This window comes from Thunnus albacares, chromosome 13 (genome assembly GCF_914725855.1).
Source record: "Thunnus albacares chromosome 13, fThuAlb1.1, whole genome shotgun sequence".
Taxonomy (NCBI): Eukaryota; Metazoa; Chordata; class Actinopteri; order Scombriformes; family Scombridae; genus Thunnus; species Thunnus albacares.
The window spans coordinates 13670819-13693370 of NC_058118.1; the positions used below are offsets into that span (position 1 = coordinate 13670819).

The 22552-nt window shown below is 39.0% G+C and overlaps 1 protein-coding gene across 1 annotated transcript; it reads right to left on the reverse strand.

Moving 5' to 3' along the window:
• Positions 1–463: 463 nt before the first annotated feature.
• pitpnab (phosphatidylinositol transfer protein, alpha b) lies at positions 464–19090 on the reverse strand. Its single transcript, XM_044371505.1, has 12 exons — positions 18847–19090; positions 13835–13865; positions 9796–9941; positions 8906–8997; positions 8007–8014; positions 7626–7700; positions 7076–7159; positions 6873–6950; positions 6595–6705; positions 6063–6185; positions 5875–5957; positions 464–4793 (listed from the first exon to the last, which is right to left on the reverse strand). Exons 1-11 carry the CDS (start codon positions 18861–18863, stop codon positions 5910–5912), a joined length of 813 nt encoding a protein of 270 aa, XP_044227440.1. The 5' UTR covers positions 18864–19090; the 3' UTR covers positions 464–4793; positions 5875–5909.
• Positions 19091–22552: the final 3462 nt, after the last annotated feature.

Sequence of the window (22552 nt, forward strand, 5' to 3'; positions counted from 1 at the left end):
CATCACCATCTTACAAAATGTGTAGCAGCTCTCTGCCCTGGTACCTTCTCTGCCTCATAATCAGGATTCAAAGTAATTTTGCCAACCAAAGCCTGATTAATTTTGTCTACAGTGTTTTTGTATGTGTGTGTGTGATGGTTGCTGTCTGCCACAGTGTCTTTTTTTGATCCAACCACTGGGGGCACTAAAGACAAATATTCAAATTCTACACATAGTTGCTTTAATAAACCTTTGTGAATTTTGTCATTCCTTCAAATATTCCTAAATTCACAAGTAGATAACTTTTTACATTTTGAATAATGTCTTAATATGTCAAAACTCTTCATGATTTTTAAAATGAAAGAAAGAAATAGAAAAAAAAATAGAAACCTATGACAATTTCTTGTCTTCCCTGCCAAGAAGGTATATGTGAAATTATAGGTCTGGTGTTAAGTGCATTACAAAAACCGATTCAAATCAAAACTTATGTACAGTTGCTTTGCTTCCTTTTATTAATTTCTTTATGTCTCCAATGTACAGTAGTGTTATTGGAAGATAAGATGACAAAAAGGCACAAATTCACAATAAAAGAAAGAAAAACAGGAGACAAGTTAACAGGAGTGAGAGAGAGAGAGTAAGAGAGAGACAGAGAGAGATTTAACGCTTTAAAAACAGTTGGGGATTGTGGACTCATTTGGTTTCATATTCTGATTATAAATCGAGGAATCTAACAACAGATATCTATGAGATTGTCTCTGTTAAACCATGTTCTCTCACATGTTTGTATGGTATCTTCAGGCTCTTTAAATGGACCTATGTATGTTTTTTAAACAACCACATCTAATTGTCCTTGCTTTTTGTTTCTGTGTAGCTGTAAACTCCAACCCTCCAGCACCTGGCTGAAGCTGCTCCTAAATGTAGAATAATTTGCCCCCTATCACTAACCACGGGAGGGCAAAATTGAACTTGCACCGAGGCTTCACATTGGGCCGACACCATCAGCCAATTATGTGGATCAGTGAACTGACCCAAGCTGCCGTTTTAGGTTCCTTTTCAGTGAGAGAAGCGAGTGTTGTTCAGAGACTGACAACAGAGGTACAACAACATTTAGAACAAAAATATATATTTATACACTGTCCTGCCAATGAGACGTGGTCCCTGTCAGGGAAGAACGTGAGAAGGAGAGGAAATCGTGAGGAAGAACAGGGTTTTTGCTTCACTTTTAATGTTTTTTTCTCCCTAACTCAGAACTACAAACCACACTACAACTTAGCTCTTCACTGCTTTCAGGATATCTGACTGATACCATACTGAAAAAACATCCACAACTTTGCTGGAGCATCTTAAAATCTGCAGCAAAATCATCCATAACAATATGTAAGAACACGTTTTTAAATGTCTAAATTTCAGCAACAAGAACTCTACATTCAATACCTCCTGTGAGAGCAAATTGGTGGTCGGTGTGATGCTGAAGATTTAGCGACGCAATAAGAGGATCATGTGTCGAGAGGGTGTGCTGTAGGTTTGGCAGGACAGTCTGATCTATATATATGTGTTCATCTACATTAATTTATTTACTATTTACAGAGTCAATACATATACAGTACATCCACAAATCTCCATGGTTCAGTTGGTAGCCCCATCACAGACAGCGAGTGAGATGCTTGATGGACACAGAGAGAGGTGGAGGGGTCCCACATCCAGAGCCAGTGTTTTCTTTAAAGAGGACGCAACAGAAAATGTCTCGCAATGATGGGTTTATAAACTTAATCGCACAGGTATACAAAGACATGGAAGAAAAAAAAAAGTCACAGGATGGAAACATATTACTGCTGATGAAGTTATAAAGGAAGTTTCACCTTTGTATCCTTAAAGCCAGAAGCACAAGTTTGAATTTGGATTTATTTGCTACTGTGCTTGGGCTCATAAGACAGACCATATTAAATAGGATAATGATTGCACAATGATGCTGCTCCAATACAATCCTGTTTATCATTATCATGTTTAGGATCATTAAAGTTCTGCATTTCGGTGTTAAATGTCATGTAGGTAAAACAAGAATATAGACAACTGACTCTGGCTGGATGACCAACTCTAACTACGTAGATTTGTTCTAAGTCTGAACAAACTGAATTAATGAGCTGGAGTAAAATGGACCTTCTCTTTAATAGTAGTGTACATGAACACAACTGTTGGAAATCATCTGCATTTTTAGGAACTATGTCAAATTGATGTGACTGTCACGGTAATGTGACTGTAATTAATGTAATGTCACTGCTGCTCTCCAAACACCCCAGCTCTATGAGCAACTCAGGGTTATGGTGAACTATAACAAATAAATAAAGATATAATTTATTTGACCATTAATTATTGGCTTAGCTCTGTTACATCATGAGATTCATGAATAACTCTGTAACTGTAATTCTGCTCCAGACTGACCTAAGTAATTGTGGAGAAGCTACAGTTGCTACTCCGGTCACACCAATAAAGTGTTAAAAGGTAATGAAAATTAAAAATAATTGCTTGAATATTAGGCCAATGCTTCCTTTTTATGATCGTATGTATGATTATGTTTTATAATAATAGAATTGTGTAAAATCATGTTATTTCATTTGATTAAATTCTATTATTTTATTAATTATAATTATCTATTTGGATGTCCTATCATATAAAATGGTATTTCCTCCTGTTTTCCACTCTACTAATTAATACAAGCAATAAAGCTATATTTAATCTATTGCTCATAACTTAAAATTATTTAATATTAATTAATTAGTGCAAAATGTCTGCTTTTGACATCTTCTATGCAAAAATCTAGATATGGATCTCTTATTAATTCAATCCCTGTATTTTAAGTGCTTAATAAAGGAGAATTGTAATTATCTACTTCTTGTGACGGCAGTCTTTGGCCATATTTTTGTCATCATAATGTATTAATTTGGGGTGAAATCAACATGATGGTACAGTATTGATCTTTTGACATTATCTGTTGCTTGCTCTATAAAGTTTCCATGCTGTTAAAAGATGAAGATAGAAAAACGGATAATAAATGTAACTGAGGAAAAAGGAGGCCAGACAGACATCAACAAGAGGAAGAAGGAACATAAGTGCCTGCTTTTATTGCTCCTATAGTTCCTTCACTTCCTCCCCTCATTACCCAGCCAGCATTAGATCTCTTCACAGACACGCTACTATACATCACTCATGTACACTCATGCATATACCGAAAAACCACACCATTACAAACAACAGACTTCAGATTCCAGCGGGAGAAAACCTGTCTCATCCAAAGATGGACACAATAAAACCAGCATTTAATAAATAATTAATCAACAACTTAACCATCCTTGACTTTCAGCTTGGGCTCTGCTTTACTGAATCTGTTCTCACGACAGGAACAAACAGTAGAGTAAGATAGATTTGTAATGATAAAGAAGAGACCAACGTGTCATGGTAGTTATTGCTATTGCTGGATAAGACCATTTATCCACTGGAGGTGACAGAATGGGTGACAGGGCAAGAATTGAAATGGACTTTTAAAGAGCAATTCGTCTATCTACAGCAAACGGGGGAGGGGGGGGTTGTATATGATGGCTGCCATTGTTAAAATCACAGCCATGATAACTAGATTTGCAGTTGAAAGGATGTGATGAATGTAGATGGAAAGACTGTCAGACAAAAAGAAAAACAGTCCTACACTCATTTATGGCTGTTCTAGTTGTCTACTGTGTGTTTTTCATTGCAGAGTGAAACATTTTCTTTCTTTCTTTCTTTGTATGTATGTATGTGTGTATATGTGTGTGTATAACTGTATATTTGAATTCAGAAGTGATTTTTAATTCACTTTCAAGAAACCTATTTGAACAGACTGATGATCTGGTGAAAGAAAAATGAAAAAAATATGACCAGATGCTCCAGAAACACACACACACACACACACACATATACACACAAACAAACAGAAGCGCACATACACAAAGTCATAAAACAGCAGAAAAGCCAATGACTGCCTCAACATATTAGAGGGGGGGGAACTGGGGAAAAAAATCTAGCCGGTTGATCAAGAGTAGAGCAGAGACAATGTAACACTCTCAGCATCTCAGCACAATCCCAACCTTGCAGCTGCGGTACAGACTCGCAGATGGATTTGAACAACAAAAGGAAACACTGCATAAAGCATGACACAAATGGAGAGAAGGAGATACTGTGACAAATCAAAAAAAAAAAAAAAAAAAAGAAGAAGAGAAAAAAATATAGAAGATCAAAACGCAACACTGAGCAGATACAGCTTGGTCTGGAAAAAGTAAACATCCACAGACAAACTTACAGACAAAATCATTTTAAAAACCCTGTTTATATATATTTATATATATATATATACAGTATATATATATTTTTCAATACAATTATTCAGCTCCCCGATATACTGTATACTGTATATATACACCATTGGAATATCTTAAATAGAAATAAATCCTAAAATCCAGAGATAAATGACACTATTCTCTGTAGTTTAGAACAGACTGAGAGAGAGAAAAAGAGGACTGACTGACAAGATCTATAGTGTTGCTACTGGAGGCCTCAGAGCAGTTAATAAGATGGGGACGCTGGATGGAAAAACAAATAGAGACGGATGGGACTCGAGGGAGGTGGGATGGGGTGGAGGAGATCAGCTGAAAACTAGGAGTTTACTGGGTCCAGGTCCCTGAAATCCAGATTGTACCGAGGGAGGGGGGTTTGGACCGGCCGGTCAGATGTTGTGTCAGTTGGAACAGATGGAGGATGTGAATCCGCTGGTGTCTGGGTTTACTGGTCTGTAAGTGACAGACAGACAGGTAAAGACAGGTAAAGAGCATAAACAAGTGACACTTTCACTGTCTGATGTCCTGAGATTTTCTTCCATTAATATAATTCTTTACTAATGGAATTAATAAAGAATCTAAATATTTAGGGCCTAACTAATACTGGACTTTTCATGGGATAAAAAAATGATGACAATATATTGGCCAGGTTTTTTAACATAAAAAAACAATTTTGATAAGGATCTGTTAAAGCTGAATCTATCAATATCTTTATATGAACTATGGATCAAATAACTAGATTTATCTGTGAAAGAAACCACACTCTGGAGTTCCCCTCACTGTTTTGGTTCACACTCGTCTCTCTCATCAACTTCATTTCCACCTGTAGCAGGGAGCTTTTTTTCCAGCAAAAAAGCTCTGATAAACCTGCTCTACGCTACCAAACGGCAGACAGATAAAGTTAGCAATTAGTGGGTGAACATAACGGAGCATTTAGCTGCTAAAGAGTCAGATATTTCCCCCTGCAGCTGGTGGAAACTGAAACAGAGCTTAAAGGAAAGTTAACACTGGGTATATGAATGCTTCATTTTTGCTGGATGTGTAAATGTGCAACTGTTTGCTAACATGTCTGCAATAACAATTTGACAATAATATGTCAGTGTTCTGGTTACAGTTTGTTCTACTGTTGTGCTGAGCTGGACATTTTACAGAAAATTACAAAAAGCTCTTTGGTGGACAAACTATATAACAGCAACACTGTTTCTAAATTAGCACTGGCATTTATATGCTGCAATTTCGTCTTACTTTCACTATACCTGATTGTGATATGCTAAAATTGGCAGCCATGCTGATGTATCAGACTCTAATCAGATTAGTGCAGAAAAAAATCAGGTGACAACAATTTTGATTGTTTAAGCAATTGAAATCAAGTAAAAATGTCAATATTCTCTGCTTTCAGCTTGTCAAATGTGTGGACTTTCAGCTTTTCTGTGTTTTATATCGTTGTAAACACAATATCTTTCAGTTTTGGACCAAACAAAACAACCAATTTAAAGACTCCACTTAATTAAGACTAACACTTGTTTCCTCTCACCTGATGAGCAGCAGCATTCACGGTCCGACACAACCTCAGTCCTCTAGAGCCACCATCCCTTTCACTGGGTCCTTCACTCTCATCTAGTGCACACATGAAAAGCACATAATACACAGAAATGGGACCAGATGAAATCAGATCTACACGGATCTGTCTGGCTTCCTCTTGTTTTGTTTTTTTTTGCTTACCTCATCTAGCGCCTTGCGTGTCTCCTCCTCCATGCGACGAATGTCTTCCATGTTCAAATCAATCCACTTGTCGATCCAGCAGAAAAGTTGACGGTGGAAGTTAGTGAACAAACGCTTCTCTTGCTATGAAAAAACAAAGGAGGATAGAGAGAACGTCATATAGAGGTTTTTGGAAAGGAAAGGAAATTTGTAAATGCAAATTAGAAAATGAAGTGTTGTGATTATCAAATATGTTTACTTCCATCCTGCTTCACCCTTTTCATCCACTAGAGGCTGGTGCAGCCCATATGTGCAGTATTAAGAGTGGTACTTTTCCACTGTTACCTTAAACTGTCAGTATGTGAGACACTGTATGTATGTGCGGGATATGACACACCACACACACACACACACACACACACACACACACACACGATAAATGTCATGTTTGACTGTTTGTTGTCAACATAATCCCTCCTCAGTAGCTTGACCTGGACGCTACAACAATATCATGTGAAGTGACAAACTATTATGTGTCACAGTCTAAACAAACCTTCTGAATGAAGTTCTCCACTTTATTTTGCAGGCCCCACCACTTGAATTTGACAGTGACCAGTTTGTAGGCACACATGTGTGGGCAGTCTTTCTTGTTGGGAAGCTCCTTCTGCAAGTGCCGGAATATATACAAACGGATTTTTAATAGGTTTCTGGGCAATACATAAGACATACATTTCAAACAGCAAGAAAACAAATACCCAATATTTTTCCATTTATATTTAGTTTTTAAACAGTGACTACACATCATAGTTGCCAAGCATGATGACACTGTACCCTCCAGTCTGGTCCTAGAGGGCCTCGTCCTGTCTTCACTGACTTGAACCTACAAGGATCCTCCTCTGACTTGTAGTCCTGGAGAGAGACAAGAAAAAAAAAACAGAACTGAACAACAATGAACAAGGTGACACAAGATACATAAGAGACCTACAGCAGTCATTGTACAGTAATAGTCTCAGTATGGATCTCAAGTGTTTTACCTTCGGCTCCACTTGGGTTCTGTCCGCAATATCAATATAGACTACATCCACTTTCTTCCAGGTTTCTGCATCCAAACCGTGTACCTGAAACAGAACCACAGAGAACAATTAGATGCAGGCACAACTGTCTGCTGGCAGCCCAGAGACAAGTTCACAAGGCTCGAAATAAAAATGCTTCTGAAAGCTCGAACGATGCAAGTGAAAATTTAGAAAATGATACATGGGTGACATGTTCCTCTGGTAATTAGGGGTTTCTTTTTTCTGTAGCTTTGCATGCACGTTTAATTCATGATCATATTCATTTATTTAGAGGAACATTGTGCCAGAATTCATAGATGAGTTACACACTACACTACATAGCTAGTGTAGAATAAATGGATTTACTGTCAAAATTCAACCAAGCAACTATTAGTGGTGCAAAATGAGCACTTCCTTTGCTGCATGATGATTGTTTAAAGTCACACCAAAGAACAAAGATGCTGATAAAAAAGATCATCATGCTTCTCACACACATAGACGTTTTCAGCTCATTACAGTATTTACTATTTACATTTTCCTGGTGTCCCAAGTCAGGTTTGTGCCATGTCTCAATCTTGATCAGGAAGTTATCTTTCATATACTCGTTCTGCAGAGAAAGAAAAATAATCCTGAGTGAAGAGGGAAGCATGATTCTACAGAGGAATGTGTGAGGAAGTGAATAAGCATAAAACACAATTGGCTTTGGTCAGTATCCTGCTCTCACACACACAAACACACACATGCACAGAGAGTAATGGTGTCTGACTACTGCTGCTGTTTCACTGAAATAGATCAAATTTCTCTCTCAACTTTCAGGTTGATTTGCTCCCTCTGTGTGCATCAGTGTCTGTTGTGCCCTTTGTGTCAACATACTTGTGTCACACTAACATGTAAAAGAAGAAATTTTACTCACAGTGATGACTGCAGAGCCAGGTGAAAGAAAGCAGAGGTGCAAATGGAGAGAAAGGAAAAATTAATGCTGTTGAGGAACATTTGAGGAAAGCAATATCATTTGCAACATTAGACAATGTAGAGAGGCCAAGGGGAACAATATTTATCAGTGTGTGTTGCATGTTTAGTTTGTGCCTTTGGCTGTATGATAGATGGCTGTCTGGCAGCTAGCAGCGCGTGTGTGATCTCAGGCTGAAAGGCTCGAGTGATCGCATGCCTCTTCTCGCTGGACATAGAGTAAATTATTCAACTACTCCTTCAAGGTGACAGGGACCCAGAGAGAGAGAGAGAGAGAGAGAGAGAGAGAGAGAGAGAGAGAGAGAGAGAGAGAGAGAGAGAGAGAGAGAGAGAGAGAGAGAGAGAGAGAAAGAGAGAGAGAGAGAGAGAGAGAGATACCCAGAGGACGACAAGTTCTTTGACAGATCAGCATCTCTGTGACCTCTAAGTAATTTGAGTCAATTGTAATCACACTTATTTAGAATGAAAGAGCAGAGGGTAATGTTTAGCACCATTATTTCCTTTGGTAAGGAAATATCCTCTAATAAATCAATAGAGTTGACAACGATTAGTATTTTTGGTGAACAACTAAAGCAAATTGATTCAGGTAAAGCAAAAAGAAAACTGTCATGGCCAAGATTTAAATTTTTACATAACAGGTGTCATAGAAAAAAAAAGAAAAAAAATGTAGATTGAGATATATGTCACTAACCAAATTTATGTGGGACTTCTGCTAAATATTATTTAATCTCAATTCATAATACTTGCTTCGCCACAGAGCTTTGAAACATGATGGTTTGTGCATTTTGTGTGCTAGTACTAGGTTTACATGTGCGTGTGTGTATGTATGTGCACGTGAGCTACCTGTGCGACAGTATGGGTATGCGTTCCAGGCTTTCTCGTGGATGTTGAGAGCTGATGCTGGAGCCAACATTCTGACGAATGACGGCACTTTACTGCAGGACACAAGAGTGAAGAAAGAACAAACCAAGGTTCAGGTACTTTTCAGGAGAGTTCTTCATGGCTACAAGGCATAGGTAATAAAATTCAGATTAGATTTTGGATCACACTACGCGATTATTGGGATAAGATCAGCATGAATGGTCAGTAATGTTGCACCCTTCATGATCCTCACATTAGTTTCTGATGGACTCTTGACACACCCCACCTAAACCCGACAATTTGGAACATTTCCCCTAAAATTAACCATTTCAAGGTGTCTTAATACTTTAACAAAACCTAAAAGCCTTTATATGGCATATAAATGGTGACTGGCCAAACACTTGTTCAATAACCCTGGTGGAATCTGTAATTTCACAGAAAGTTGGTCACATTATAGCCTCAGTGTCAGGAACTGGCAGCTGCATCCTTTATATGCATTTAAATGATTAATTTGACATTTTGGGAAATATGCTCAGTCACTTTCTTGCCAAGAGTTAAACGAGAAGATCGATACCTTACCGCTAGCTTACTTAAGCTTAACTTAGCTTAAAGCCAGAAAGCAGGGGGAAACAGTTAGCCTGATTCTGTCTGAAATTAAAAAATCTGCAGCAACCAGCAACTCTAATGAACATGTATAAGCGTTTTTCACAAAATGTCACTTTAAAGGAAGTGAACCAGGAATAAAATAACTTTAAAGTGATGGGATAACAGATTGAAGCAGAAATATGTATGAACGGAGAAAGGGAGAAATTAATGAAGAAGTCTTCCTGGATGAACTTGTTAGCATTGAAACTTGTCAGACGACTGCTTACCTCTGCAAATGGTAAATTTTGTGTGTGTACTGTCCCTTCTCTCCATCTTTCTCATAGGGCTCATTTTTTAGCACCTCCACTCCTTCTCCTCCGCCCGTCTCATTCTTACTGGCCTCAGCCACAGAGTACAGCTGGCCGACCTGGTACTGAAAGAAGAGAAAAAACAGGTTGGATCGAGGTCAAGCCTGCCTTAATGCATACTGAAGTCAACATATTCTGTAGATAAGTGATTTTTCACAGTCACATACAGGGTTTTTTTATGTCATTAGTTCATCTGTTTTGATCTTGAGTGAAGGATTACTGATCTACTTTTTCATCTGATCCTTTTCTGGATCGCTACCTTCTACTTTCCTTGTCCCTGCATCACCATAATCTCCCACATTCTCTTTACACTTCCATCTTTTCTTCACAACGTCGTGCCAGTTTCTTTAGTTTACCCCTATTCTCCTCCTTGTTCATTAACTGTATACTTTCTCCTTCTCTCATCCCCTTTGCTCTCATCCTCCATCTTTCTGATCCTGAGTGTGTATGTAAGTGTTTAAACACAGAACAACGGCTCCTTTCTTTTCTTAATCACCTCTAATCCACCGTGTAACCTCTGCACAAAGCTGGACCAGAGTGCAGACATAATTCCGCTATACCACAATACACAAACACAATTACAATATCACAAGAACAGCGCAAGTCGCTGTAGTCAGAATTATTCTATTATTTTCACTGTATCTGATTGTTTGTTAAAATGTAAAACACTAAAATCTGACCTATATGAATTCTGTAGGTTACATGTTTACACAGATATAACAATGTCAGCCTGTACACTCTCAATGTTTTGCATTAGTTAAAAAGTCATCGGTCATGTCAAAGTGCAGTGTGATGAGTTTTTTAAGGTTTTCTTTACGGCGAGTTAGACAGAAAGTCAAATGATGATTGAATGCTCTCCTGACCCATCCTGAACCTCAACTGTAAACTAGAAATCCCGCCTTGTGGTTGTATGCCTCAGCCAACCAGTCAAGTTGCAGTTTACATCCATGTCGGTCCAGACTCATATAATATTTGTAGTGAAGACTTTGAAGGAATTAAATAAAAGGTATTAAGTATATTTTCCTTGTATGTGTTGACATGCTTGGCCAATAAAGCTGATTCTGATAGAACACAAAGTTGTAGCCATGACAGTAGACAAAGCTTCAGATATGGATGTTTCTGTAAAGAAACTACAAATTCTAAAATGTGGATGCTTCACACACATCTTCAACCCGGTGGCACAAAAGATTTATACAATCACCACAGTTTCAAGGTGGGCACCCAAGATTAGTATCACCAATTCAGTATCTGACCAAATGTGAAATATAGTCACAATCTCCCCTTCTGTTTCTGTTATGGTGTTGAATAACGGCCAGAAGAGTGTTTTGGCAGAACATTACGATGTCACAGTGAAGTTGACCTTTAACCTTTTGGATAGAAAATGTCATCACTTCATCATTTTATCCTATTAGATATTTGTGTGAAACTTTGTCATAATTAGCGTATGAATTCTTGAGTTATGGCCAAAAACGTATTTTGTGTGGTCACAGTGACCTTGACCAAAATCTAATCAGTTCATCCTTGAGTCCAAGTGGATGTTTGTGTCAAATTTGAAGAAATTCCCACAAGGTGTTCCTGAGATATTGTGTTCAAGCTGAAAACATAATGCCTCTGGTGGACCAGTAACAGACCCAAAGCAAGCAAAGAACTGATTAGACTTTGGTGTAATTCCAGATTACACATATAATATTATAGCCATAACTATGAAATGAACCATGGCCAAATCCTACATGCACAGTATTTGCAGTGGGACTAGTTGGCTAAATTTAAAATAAAGGTTCTCACTACACCGCTGTCTTTTAAATGGCAACTACTTGCTGTGCTCAGTGCCAAATCACCATTGTATCAACTGTTGTTAGCTATGTTGGGACTTGTGGGTGTAGAGAAAGTGACTAAAAAAAGCCTCAGTGAGCAGAACAGTCACTATTCAGAGACTGCTCCTTTTAACCGCGACCATTTGAGCTTTTGTGTGCATTTAAAAGGGTACTCCTCCGCAGCACCGGCAATGAATACAGAGGGACAAATACACAGATGAACTGAGCAGCAGGAACAGGTTTAAATGACCTTACTATAATGTGGACACTAAGACATTTTGGGAGGATGGAATAATTGTGACCATAATGGTCTCTGAGGTGGATTCAATTACTAGACACACCTGCTGAGCGGCAGAGAGAAAGTCAGAGGTAAACTGGAGACTCAGTCCCTCAAATTAGCTGCAAATACTGCAAACTAAATAAATGAGAAGCAGGAACAGCAAGGCCTCCTAAGTAATAGCGCTAGACAAATATAATTCAACCTTGCCTTGTCGGGTGAGTGCGTGTCCAGTTATACCCGAGCTTTACACAAAAATAAAACACTGATAAAGCTTTAGGTTAAAATAGGCTCCTGGCAAGAAGTTAACAGACAGGAAATTAAATTCAACATATTCTCCAGGGAGTTTCAGCACAAGGCTCCAAGAGCTGGAACAGTCTCATTCAACATTTACTCCCCATAACAAAACCTTTGTTCAAAGAGATTAATCCATTGTCATCCCCAGTGAAGATACAACTGCTCTACTGTTTGGAAGAATCTAACTGAATCAAATCAAATTGTGGGTGAAAGCAGATTACGCAAAAAGTGAAAGAACAGACAGAATCCAAATCAAATCAAATCAGTGATGGATTGAATCATTACATTCCTAAAGTGTTTGGATTGTTGCAAACCTCCTTAACCCGTATTTGTAGGCAAAAAATTGAAGACTGCTGCTGTATGTGGATGGGGAGACAGAGAAGAAGCAGCTCTGGAGGGATGTGATTCAAGGGCAGAGGGGCGGGGGGGTGGGGGGGCACACGTGGTTTCCAGAGACAGGGCACGTTACTCAACTGTCTTCAGGCTTTGTGGATCACATTTTTAGTCAAATAATTCTCTTTTACAGCGTCTAATTTTGACATACTGTAGCAGGCTGACTGGGAGGCACTACACGGTTTTCCAAGCCTGCTGCTTGAGAGGAAACCTGCCTCATTATGTAGAGATGTAATTATGTTAATTCATAATTTATATTATAATATTAAGATAAAGGCTACAAGGCACAGTTAATGCGATGCAACATGTGCAGATCTAAAGCTACCATAAGTCAGAGGAAATGCCAGCGGAGGAAATCAGTGGGACTTCCTGCTCCGTCCACTGCCTTGTAAAATCACAAGCAGTTAGAATGAAAATGAAAATACACGCGTCTCAAAATTTAGTTTCTTTAAGCCCTATGACAAAATATTAGGGGCAGCTGCTGTTTTCATGAATTGCATCAATGTAACTTCATCTGACAAAAACACGAATATGTAAAGGACATGTAAAAATGTGTCGTTCTAATCCGGTTATCCTGTCTATCATGTCTTTCACACGCTGCTTAGCGTGTGTAAGAGCAGATTACAGTAAGTGCTCGTGTAGCAAACAAATATTTATCTGTCATTGATAAACAGCGCGAGTCAAATGTCTGTATCAGAAGTAGATTACGCTCATGCAAGTGCAAATATGAGGGCGACGACGACGACGACGATGGGGGTAGTACACAAGAGGTCACGGAAGTAGTTTCAGGTAACTCATTTACAATGCAGGCCTGAATGGAGCTGCTAAGTGCAGTGGAAATGAGAATGAGAGGGGACAGAGAGACACACACAGAGAGAAAGACTGTGCCGACTGTGCTGATGGTCTATCTGACTGTAACCTCCTTTAATATGATGGAGTTTTTCTTATAAGGTGATCACTGCTGCACAGAGTTGGATATGAAGTGTATGAAAAGTCTTGTGTATGTGTTTGGACGTGTCCAAAAGCCTATGCAAGAAAAAGCAGCTTTAGTGGCAGTTGGTGCTTGTACTTCACTTTTCTGAATAAAGTGAACCATAGATAACAAAAGCTGAGCCTTGAGCCATTATAACACACACACACACACACACACACACACACATACTAAAATTAAGCTTACCTCTTCCACAGAGATTGGGAGAATCACTCGACTGGAAGAGAAGAAAAAAGGAAGGAAGTTACTCAAAAACCACAAAGTAACAATCAAACCAGAACTTCGTTGCTCCTGAAATCTGCCAGTTTGTATTGTCACACTAAGAACACTTGACTTTGTGAATCTAAAGGTCGCTGCAGTCGGAAACCTTAACATACATTAAACAACATTTTATCCTGCAACAGTGTTTCTGGCCTTTAAGGCAGGTATACAGTAACTTCCATTCACACCAAACACAATGACGAAGACATAACATCAAGATCAAAAAGCTTTCTTTTGGATTATTTTGGCGTGATACCAAAACTGTATGAAAAATCATTCATGACTGCATAGTGATTCACCCTGTGTGAGCAAAAATCGCCCCAAATTATGTTGCTGATTGTCATTTTACTTCGACATTCATGATGGTAGTAACTTGATTAGCTGGGAGAAATTTCTGTAAGTGACACACTTACAACAGGAACTGACATCTTTAACCATTCAGCACGATACAGATCTGGACACCAGTTATCTGACAAACTTGCTTCTTGTCTGTGATGTTGTCTCAGAGGACTCTGCTGGAGTAGGCCAACAGGGATTTGTAATGAGGAACTATTTGAGCTATACAAACAGTACATGACAATCAAATCGTTATGGCCGTTATGACTTCCTCCAACTCTAATCAGAATCTAAGATAAGCACTTCACAAGTTATCTCTTACTGAACAAAGGGTTCACTGCCTTTCAACCGAGGACGCAAAATCTTCTGTTTTTGCAAAGTAAAACAAGGCTCCACATTATCCTTTATTAACAGTAATTAAATTTGATATGGATTCCAAACTGAACAAAAAAGTATCCTATTAAATTCCCATATTACACTTTGACACTATAACACTGAGTCACTGGGAGAGAGGATGATCTATTCTTTGCTATTCTGTGGTGAAGGCTGATATATGCTCCACTGAAGCAGGAAATCAAACCAAGATCAAGTGTAAAAACAGAGATGTGAAGTTTGTCTAAGCAGTTCTTCTAAAAAGGTTTACAACTATCTCTAACAGAGGTAGAAAACTGTGTGTCAGACACATATTTTACATATTATAATTGGTTCTTTAAAAGTTACCATTATGTAAGGCTATGATGGTTGCTAACCAGCCAGCTGTTTGCTCACTGTAGCAAGTGTCTACATAAAGATGGTGTTATCTTTGTGGATACTATATTCTGGTTTTTAGTCCTGCGCTCATTATATTTGATCATTTTCTTCACATTTTCTTATTTTTTAGTTTTTAACTGTAATTGGGTTTTTTTTCTGTAACAAAAAATGCTTGAATGACAGGTGAACACCAGCACCTTCTAGTGGGTTGAAACACACGCGTGGTCGACAGCTGTTGTTCTGTATCAGTGGATTCCAAGTACAAACATGTCTAGGGCTGCAACTAACAATGATTTTCACGATCGATTTATCTGCTGATCTAATTAATCGATTAATTGTTTTGTCTATAAAATATAAGAAAATGGTGAAAAATGCCTGTTATAATTTCCAAGATCCCATGTTGATGTCATCAAATGTCTTGTTTTGTCCGATCATGCGTCCAAAATCCAAAGAAATTAAGTTTACTATCATGTATGACAGAAAAGCAAGTCCTCACATTTGAGAGGCTGCATCCAGCAAATCTTTGGCATTTTTGCTAAACAGAATGACTAAGAGAATTTTTGATTATCAAAATAGTTGCTGATTAATTTTCTGACTAATTAATCTGACTAGTTGGTACAGCTCTATACGTGTCACTAAAACAGTGTAAAGTAAGTGGTTGGAAAAACATACACACACAGTCTATATCACCTGGATAAATAAAGCTTTAGAAAATGATTCATTTACAGATGGCATATTATGATTCAAGTGTCCCCACTGTTTTGTCTTTCGCCACATTTTGTTTGTCTCAAACAATTTCCCACTGTATTTACTAATGAGTGCTGGGAAATGGAGCTCGTTAACAAATGGCCACAACAGTCGTACACCACCAATAAAATAATGACATCCACACCTGCGTTCTCTTCCTGAATGAGCCAAGAACAAATTTGTTTTTGCACAATGTTTGACTGCGTGACAGCAGGCCCTGCGACACTGAGCACAAAGATAATGGTAAAACATATAACGACTAGCACTATAGCACGTTGCAATTAGTGAGTCGGTGATTAAATGATCTCAAAGAAAATTAGTTAATGTCTTGATCCAAAATTTAAGCAAAATATGCATAAGCATTTGTTTTTGCAAAATATGTCTAAATGTAGAAATCCACTAATATTCTCACTGATACTTGCCTGTAGTTGCTGTGTGTCATGTAATCTAATATGTAACATGTAATGCTATCTAATACATCCCTTTGTGCAGATAGGTATGAATTACAAGCAGTGAGGAGTAAAATAAATATAACTTTAGAATGTAGAAAGATGAATATTATTATAATATGTTGGCTATGTTATATTGAGGGGGAAAACATTACTGGTTACAAGTTACTAATGGCGACAGAGAAGTCAGAATTGATTAAAAAGGGTGCATGTTTAAGGAAACCTTTGAAAATCTGAAATTATTTTATTCTCTGGTGATGTATCTGCTTTGCTTTACAGACACTGCCCACACATAACATGTGAAGAAAGAGTCTTCTTGTACACACAACGTTGCAGAGCTGTTTTAAATCATACAGATGGAAGTAGCAGCTTAACACGTTGCACTGCCTCCTTTCTCCTGGCTGACACTTGTGCATTTCTGTACCACAAAATGCACATGCACAGTATGCAGCTTTGTTGATTGTTTTGTAACAGTATGATGTATGCCCAAATTCACATAATCCTGTATCCCACTCGACTCTGAATGTAATCTGGGGCTGAGTCCCAACCAGATACTGGATGGGTGAGCAGATGCTGCAAGGAAGGCAGAGACAGTGAAAATCACTGTATAAAGTCCAATGTCAATATTCAAATAAAAAAATGATTGAACTTACAGTATGTCACTCCTTTTTCTTTACAATTGTTGCAGAAATTTATGTCAACTACAGATAAATTACTCATTGCATGTTTTTTTTGTCTTTTACAATGCTCAGATCTGACAAAATAAGTCTTTAACATCTGGTAAACATCAGAACATAGCAGAATCTAAATACATAAGCTGAAGTAAAACATTTTATCGCTCTCTTTCTCTCTCATTCACTCTCTCTGCAAATCTCCTTGGTCTAAAGGTCTTGACTGGACTATCAGGTGTCTCCCTGTTGCTTCAGAAAACAAACACCCCCTCTTCTCTCCTGCGTTCTGTCTCCTCATCTTATCCTGTCTTCAGTCTCTTTTTCACTGGCTCTATCCCGTTCTCTTCATCACTTGGTATATTATACAGAGGCATTGCTGTACACCTGCCAAAGCTCATGGAAAAGGAGAAGAAAAGTGGACCAGGAGTGATTTAGGTCAGTGGTTCAGGTGAGCGTTACGAGTGCCTGTAGCAGCACAAGACCTGGATCAATTCACTGTCTCTTGACCCCCATGATAGTATCTTGATGTGTGTGTGTGTGTGTGTGTGTGTGTGCCTCTTCATGTGCTTGTGTGTGTTGACAGTGTGTAAGTGCATTCAGCATTTAATCGTGACCGATTTAATTAATTTCTAGGCAGACTGCTGAGGCCCAGACTCTCCCTAATCACTTCAGATCTTTAGCCATGCCATCACTCTGATCCTGAGCGTTTTGTGTTGGGCCATTTATTGATTAAATACATGCGGTGAGAGAAATCAAGAAAATAATCTATGTTGATAAATGTATGCCCATTTAAGCCAGATATTTTTAGTCTGAGGCTGCCGATAGCTGACATGTGTGCCAATTTACAGTAGCATAGTCCTGACCTTGCCAAAGAACAGCAATAAATTCAATAAAAAATACATTTAGAGATGAAAAAACAGGGAATTTGGGTGTGAAAAATCCTCAAAGACTTTACTGTGACACTAAAAACTTCAAGGAAACCAGACTGATTATTTTTTTTTACAGGTGGGTCATCACCTCCTTGAGAAAAAATGAGTCTGGTTTACACTCTAACACCAGTTCAGAACATGAAAATACAGGAGTCGAGATTCTGTCGACATCCGATTTTCACCGCCTTATGTTAGATTTTGTTTTATTTGAGGACCAATATCAGCACAGTTCATCTGCAAATCATCGGCCTTACCAGCTGATCCTGTGTAGGCCTCAGTCACTTCTCCTTCCAGCACACCCAGGCCTATGTGTTAAAAATCCCTACATCTTTTCCTTTACACTATCTGCCATCACATCCCTTCGGCCCAGCTGTCACATTCACAGGAATATATCTGACTGTTGCGTCAAAACCCTCGACATATGCCATTTTTTGCCCAACGGTTTGCTCCCACCTCCCTTACCTGCCCACTCCTACCCCTTCTCCCCTTGAGCATCACTCCACCCTGGCTCCTTCTGCACCTCGCAACCCCCCACCCCCCCAATTCCTCCAGAGGTAAATGCCGGAATGCTCCATCAGTCGTTTCACCTTCACCGCGCATCAATAACATGGCCACAGCGGCTTACAGGGATGGACGCTGGCACGCCACTGCGCGGTTTACACCAGCCATTTCTCCCTCAGCACCACCGCTCCTCCTCTCAATGCATCCTTCATTTTTTTTTTTAGCATTTTCATGTTATTCTCTACACCGAAAGTCTCCTGATTTCAGCTTGTGATGGAAAAAAAATTGTGAAGGGCACAGCCAGCCATGCCTGCGCCGGTGCTGATGCAGCTACAGCCTGCCGCTTTATAATCTCTTGGTTTATTCAGTGAATGGTGATGGAGTGTCGTATGCATGAAAAATGAGGACGGACATGGAGTCAAGCAGATATATGGGATGTCGACATCACCCTGGCTGCACTCCTGTAATTCCACTCTCGGGCGACTGGCCACAATGTCAGCGCTGCGAAACCAGACGGACAAACGCGCACACATTCAACACACACAGCTACTTACAATTCCTTTATGAGCATTTTGTTGGGCGGTGCGGTGTATCCCAGAGGGAAGCGGCTCAATACAGGTCCAGAAACAGGGGTCGATCCCTTCCCTCCGTTAGTCTCTTCTTTCTCCGCTTGCTTCTCTCCCACCTCTCCCCCTCTATGTCATTCTACCTCCACAGTCGCTTATTTTCTTCAAATTCACTTCCTGATCGGGGCCGCGGCGCGGCGTTGCTGCTGCGCGCAGAGCACCGATGCGGCCTGTGCAGAACAGACTACACACACACAGAGAAGGATGGTTCACCAGGAGGAGGGGTTTGTGGTTGTGGGTTTTCTGACATCAATAAAAATCAAATACATAATAAAAAATGTAATTAACAGTATCAATATGTTTCCAAAAGCTCATCCTGGTTCTATACGATTTATCAGTGTTCTTACAAACACCCAGAATGAGGATTCAAAAATAAATTAAATTAAATTAAATGAGAATAATATAAATAGAATAATGACAGAAGCGTAATATACATTTTTTAAGAAGGTACAATTGAATAAAATTGCATCATAAGTCATATACCGTTTTCTTCTGGTGCTATCTGGCACCGTTTTTCTAAAGAGTGTGCTACACCCTCTACGTCATCACAGTCACACTGACGTAGAAACGTGGTTATTCACCATCAGAGTATATATGGGCATGACACGGGGACCACTGCTGGCACTGATCGACGCACCGTGCGTCAGACAAAGTCTCTGCATCTTATGTGATGATCTGCCATCACAAAGTCCAAACTCACTCCTGTCCAGCAGACATCTGTCTAATGCATGACTAGACGTCATTTGTTTTATACTGCAATGACTTTCCAATACATTTCTGACGGGTTATTTCCAACAACGAACATGAATGAATTATATTCGAGATAAAATCGAGTTTGTACAGTCATAACAATGAATCCATATATAGGAAGTGATCTCTTAAGGACCCCTGGACGTCCTCTGACCATGCTTTGGTCTACTACCCACCGGTCTATAGGATGGTGCTGGCGCGTGATGTGATGACAAGGCATCACAGGTCTCTAATCCAGTCCCACGTCCCGGAGATCGCAGGATGTGACTGCGTGTGTGTGACTCTAAAATTATGTAACAGCACACTGCTGCTGTATTTATAGCACATCTGTATCCGTCTGCCAACATCCGCTTATCATTCCTCTGTCTTCTTATCTGGACGACCGCTTCTACCTCCTTTAATAGCCTAAATGTAATACAATGAAATGAAGGATCTGTCTGTCTGTCTGTCTATCTATCTATCTATCTATCTATGAGTCACTAGTTGCAAAGTGCTGCTGCATCTTGAAGAATAATTCACTAACTGAATATAATGACACATTTAAGTTGTAGTAATTTGAACATTATGGTTTGGCCTGCTTGTTCTATTACAGGACAGCGTATAAGGCGATGGTCCCGTGTTGCCTCTTTGAACAGTGTAACTGAACAAACCACAGGGGTCATCCAGCCAACAGACGGTTGCTTCACCAACAGCAGCAGCAGCAGCAGGCCAACAGAGCTCCAGGAGCCACTGTCCCTGGTGTGAGTGACTTTCTCTCAGATCTTCTCAAGTGAGGAGCAGGGATGGACTTTACCATTAGGCAAGGTAGGCCACTGCCTGGGGCCACCTAGTAAAAGGGGCCACAAACTGCTATGGATTTATCATGATATTTAGATATGAAACATAAAATTATGTTAATATTCTAACTCGTCATACCCTGAAATTACTTACAAAAGGGCACCAAAACACATTCAATTGTCAGTTTGCGACCACTGCGCACCTCTCGACCATGGATGTACAAAATTATAAGACCTTGTTGTTATTACTGTATTATAAGATCTTATAATACACCCATGCTTTTGACTCATATGTTGCTAAAGACACAGAAACTTCCTCGGGTAATGTGTAATTCAACACACATTACGCACTGAAACAGAGTTATCACAAAAAATGAGAGGAAAAGCAAAGCAATCACTGTAAGAGTCCTGAAGGTAATCTGCTTTTCTGTTGCTCCCCTTAAACTACTAGCGGGACAACAGTTACTAACGTTTTCCTGTCACATCTAATCACTTGTTAGATGATGGGAGCACTGACCCTCTTCCCCTCCAAGCCCTCATGAAAACAGACAAAGAGAATGATGATAATATATGAAAAGACTGCATTCAAGGAGGAGTCAGCTAGCAGCCTATAAGAAAAGAAAACTGCTTTCAGGACAGAAAGCAAGAAGGCAAGCAAGGAAGACAATGAGCAGCACCATGCTGAAACAGAGGAAAAACCTGGTAAATGATTGCAATTATAGAAATCATCAACCTCCTTAATACCATATGTTGAAAAGTAACCAAGTACATTTACTCAAGTATTATGCTTACAGTTATGAAGTACAGTACATGTACTTTAATATTTCCATTTTATGCAGTTGTTTACTTCAACTCCACTTCTACCAGGTGGGATTCAGGTCCTTCTTTTTCAGAGGGAAACACTTTACTCGTCATTCTACTACATTTATCTGACAGCTTGTTACAGGTTATGTTATGTTACAGATTAAAATTTTACACAAAAAATATCATGATGAACAACAAATAAAATGTGATGAGTTATTATAGATTAAACTATCCAGCAGTTTATAAAGCAATTAACATGAGCTCTATCTTGAACAGATGTTAAGTAAGTGTAAGTACTGTACATTGTCCTAATAATACTTCTGCACTTTTACCTGAGTACATTTTTGAATGCAGGACTTTTACTTTTAACAGGCAATGTTTAGTGTGATATTAACAATAATAATGAATAAAAATGAATAAAATAATAATGAATAGGCTACTTCTTCTACCATCACCAATACAAACATTCTCAATTAGACAAAGGGTAAAAATAAGGCACAAAGGAGGCCCCATGTGTGAGTTTGCCTAGGGCCCCAAAACCACTAAATCCGCCCCTGGTGACAAGAGGGGCCGAGGTGTCAAGTGATAACCATCTGCTGGGGTGTTGTATCAGATGGCGGAGCACAGTGCTAAACAACAGACCTGCTAAAACGAAACATGCTGTATAGTGAGAGTGTTTCCCGGGAACATCTGGTAGAAAAACACTGATCAGAATTACTTTTAATCTCACGTCCGAACAAACTTCCTGGTTGGACATTTAGCTAGGAGACACCTGTACTTAAACACTGTTGTTACAGCAGTATATTGTTTTGAATGAGTGTTTTCTGGATAAATCAGACACATTTTACATATACAGAACTTTGCTATGTATGTTGAAAACAAAAATCAGCCTCAGAACTGAAGATCGGAACGTCTGTATCAATTTTTGCAGGTTTGGGTTAAATATTAGGTAAATTTGTCTCTGTTCATCGTCAGTGTGGTTGAAATTTTGCTGTTTGTGTACCAGATAAGAATAAGCTGTGTCACTTAACTATGATTCAGGTATAATTAGGCCTAAAAGACCAAAATTTACCTTGGCTTCTGCATCCTCAGAGGTGGTCCTTAGAAACAAGCTGTTAATACTGACCTCTGCTGGTTAGTTGCAGAACAACCTAAAACTCCATGTATTGCAAGCATTTTCTGTTGTCTTTTTTTTTTTTTTTTTTTTTACACTTTTTCTAAAATTATACCCCATTTTTTTATACCTATGAACAAAAAACATCAGACACAGACACAATCAGCAAAAAAATCTATTGCAAAAAGTG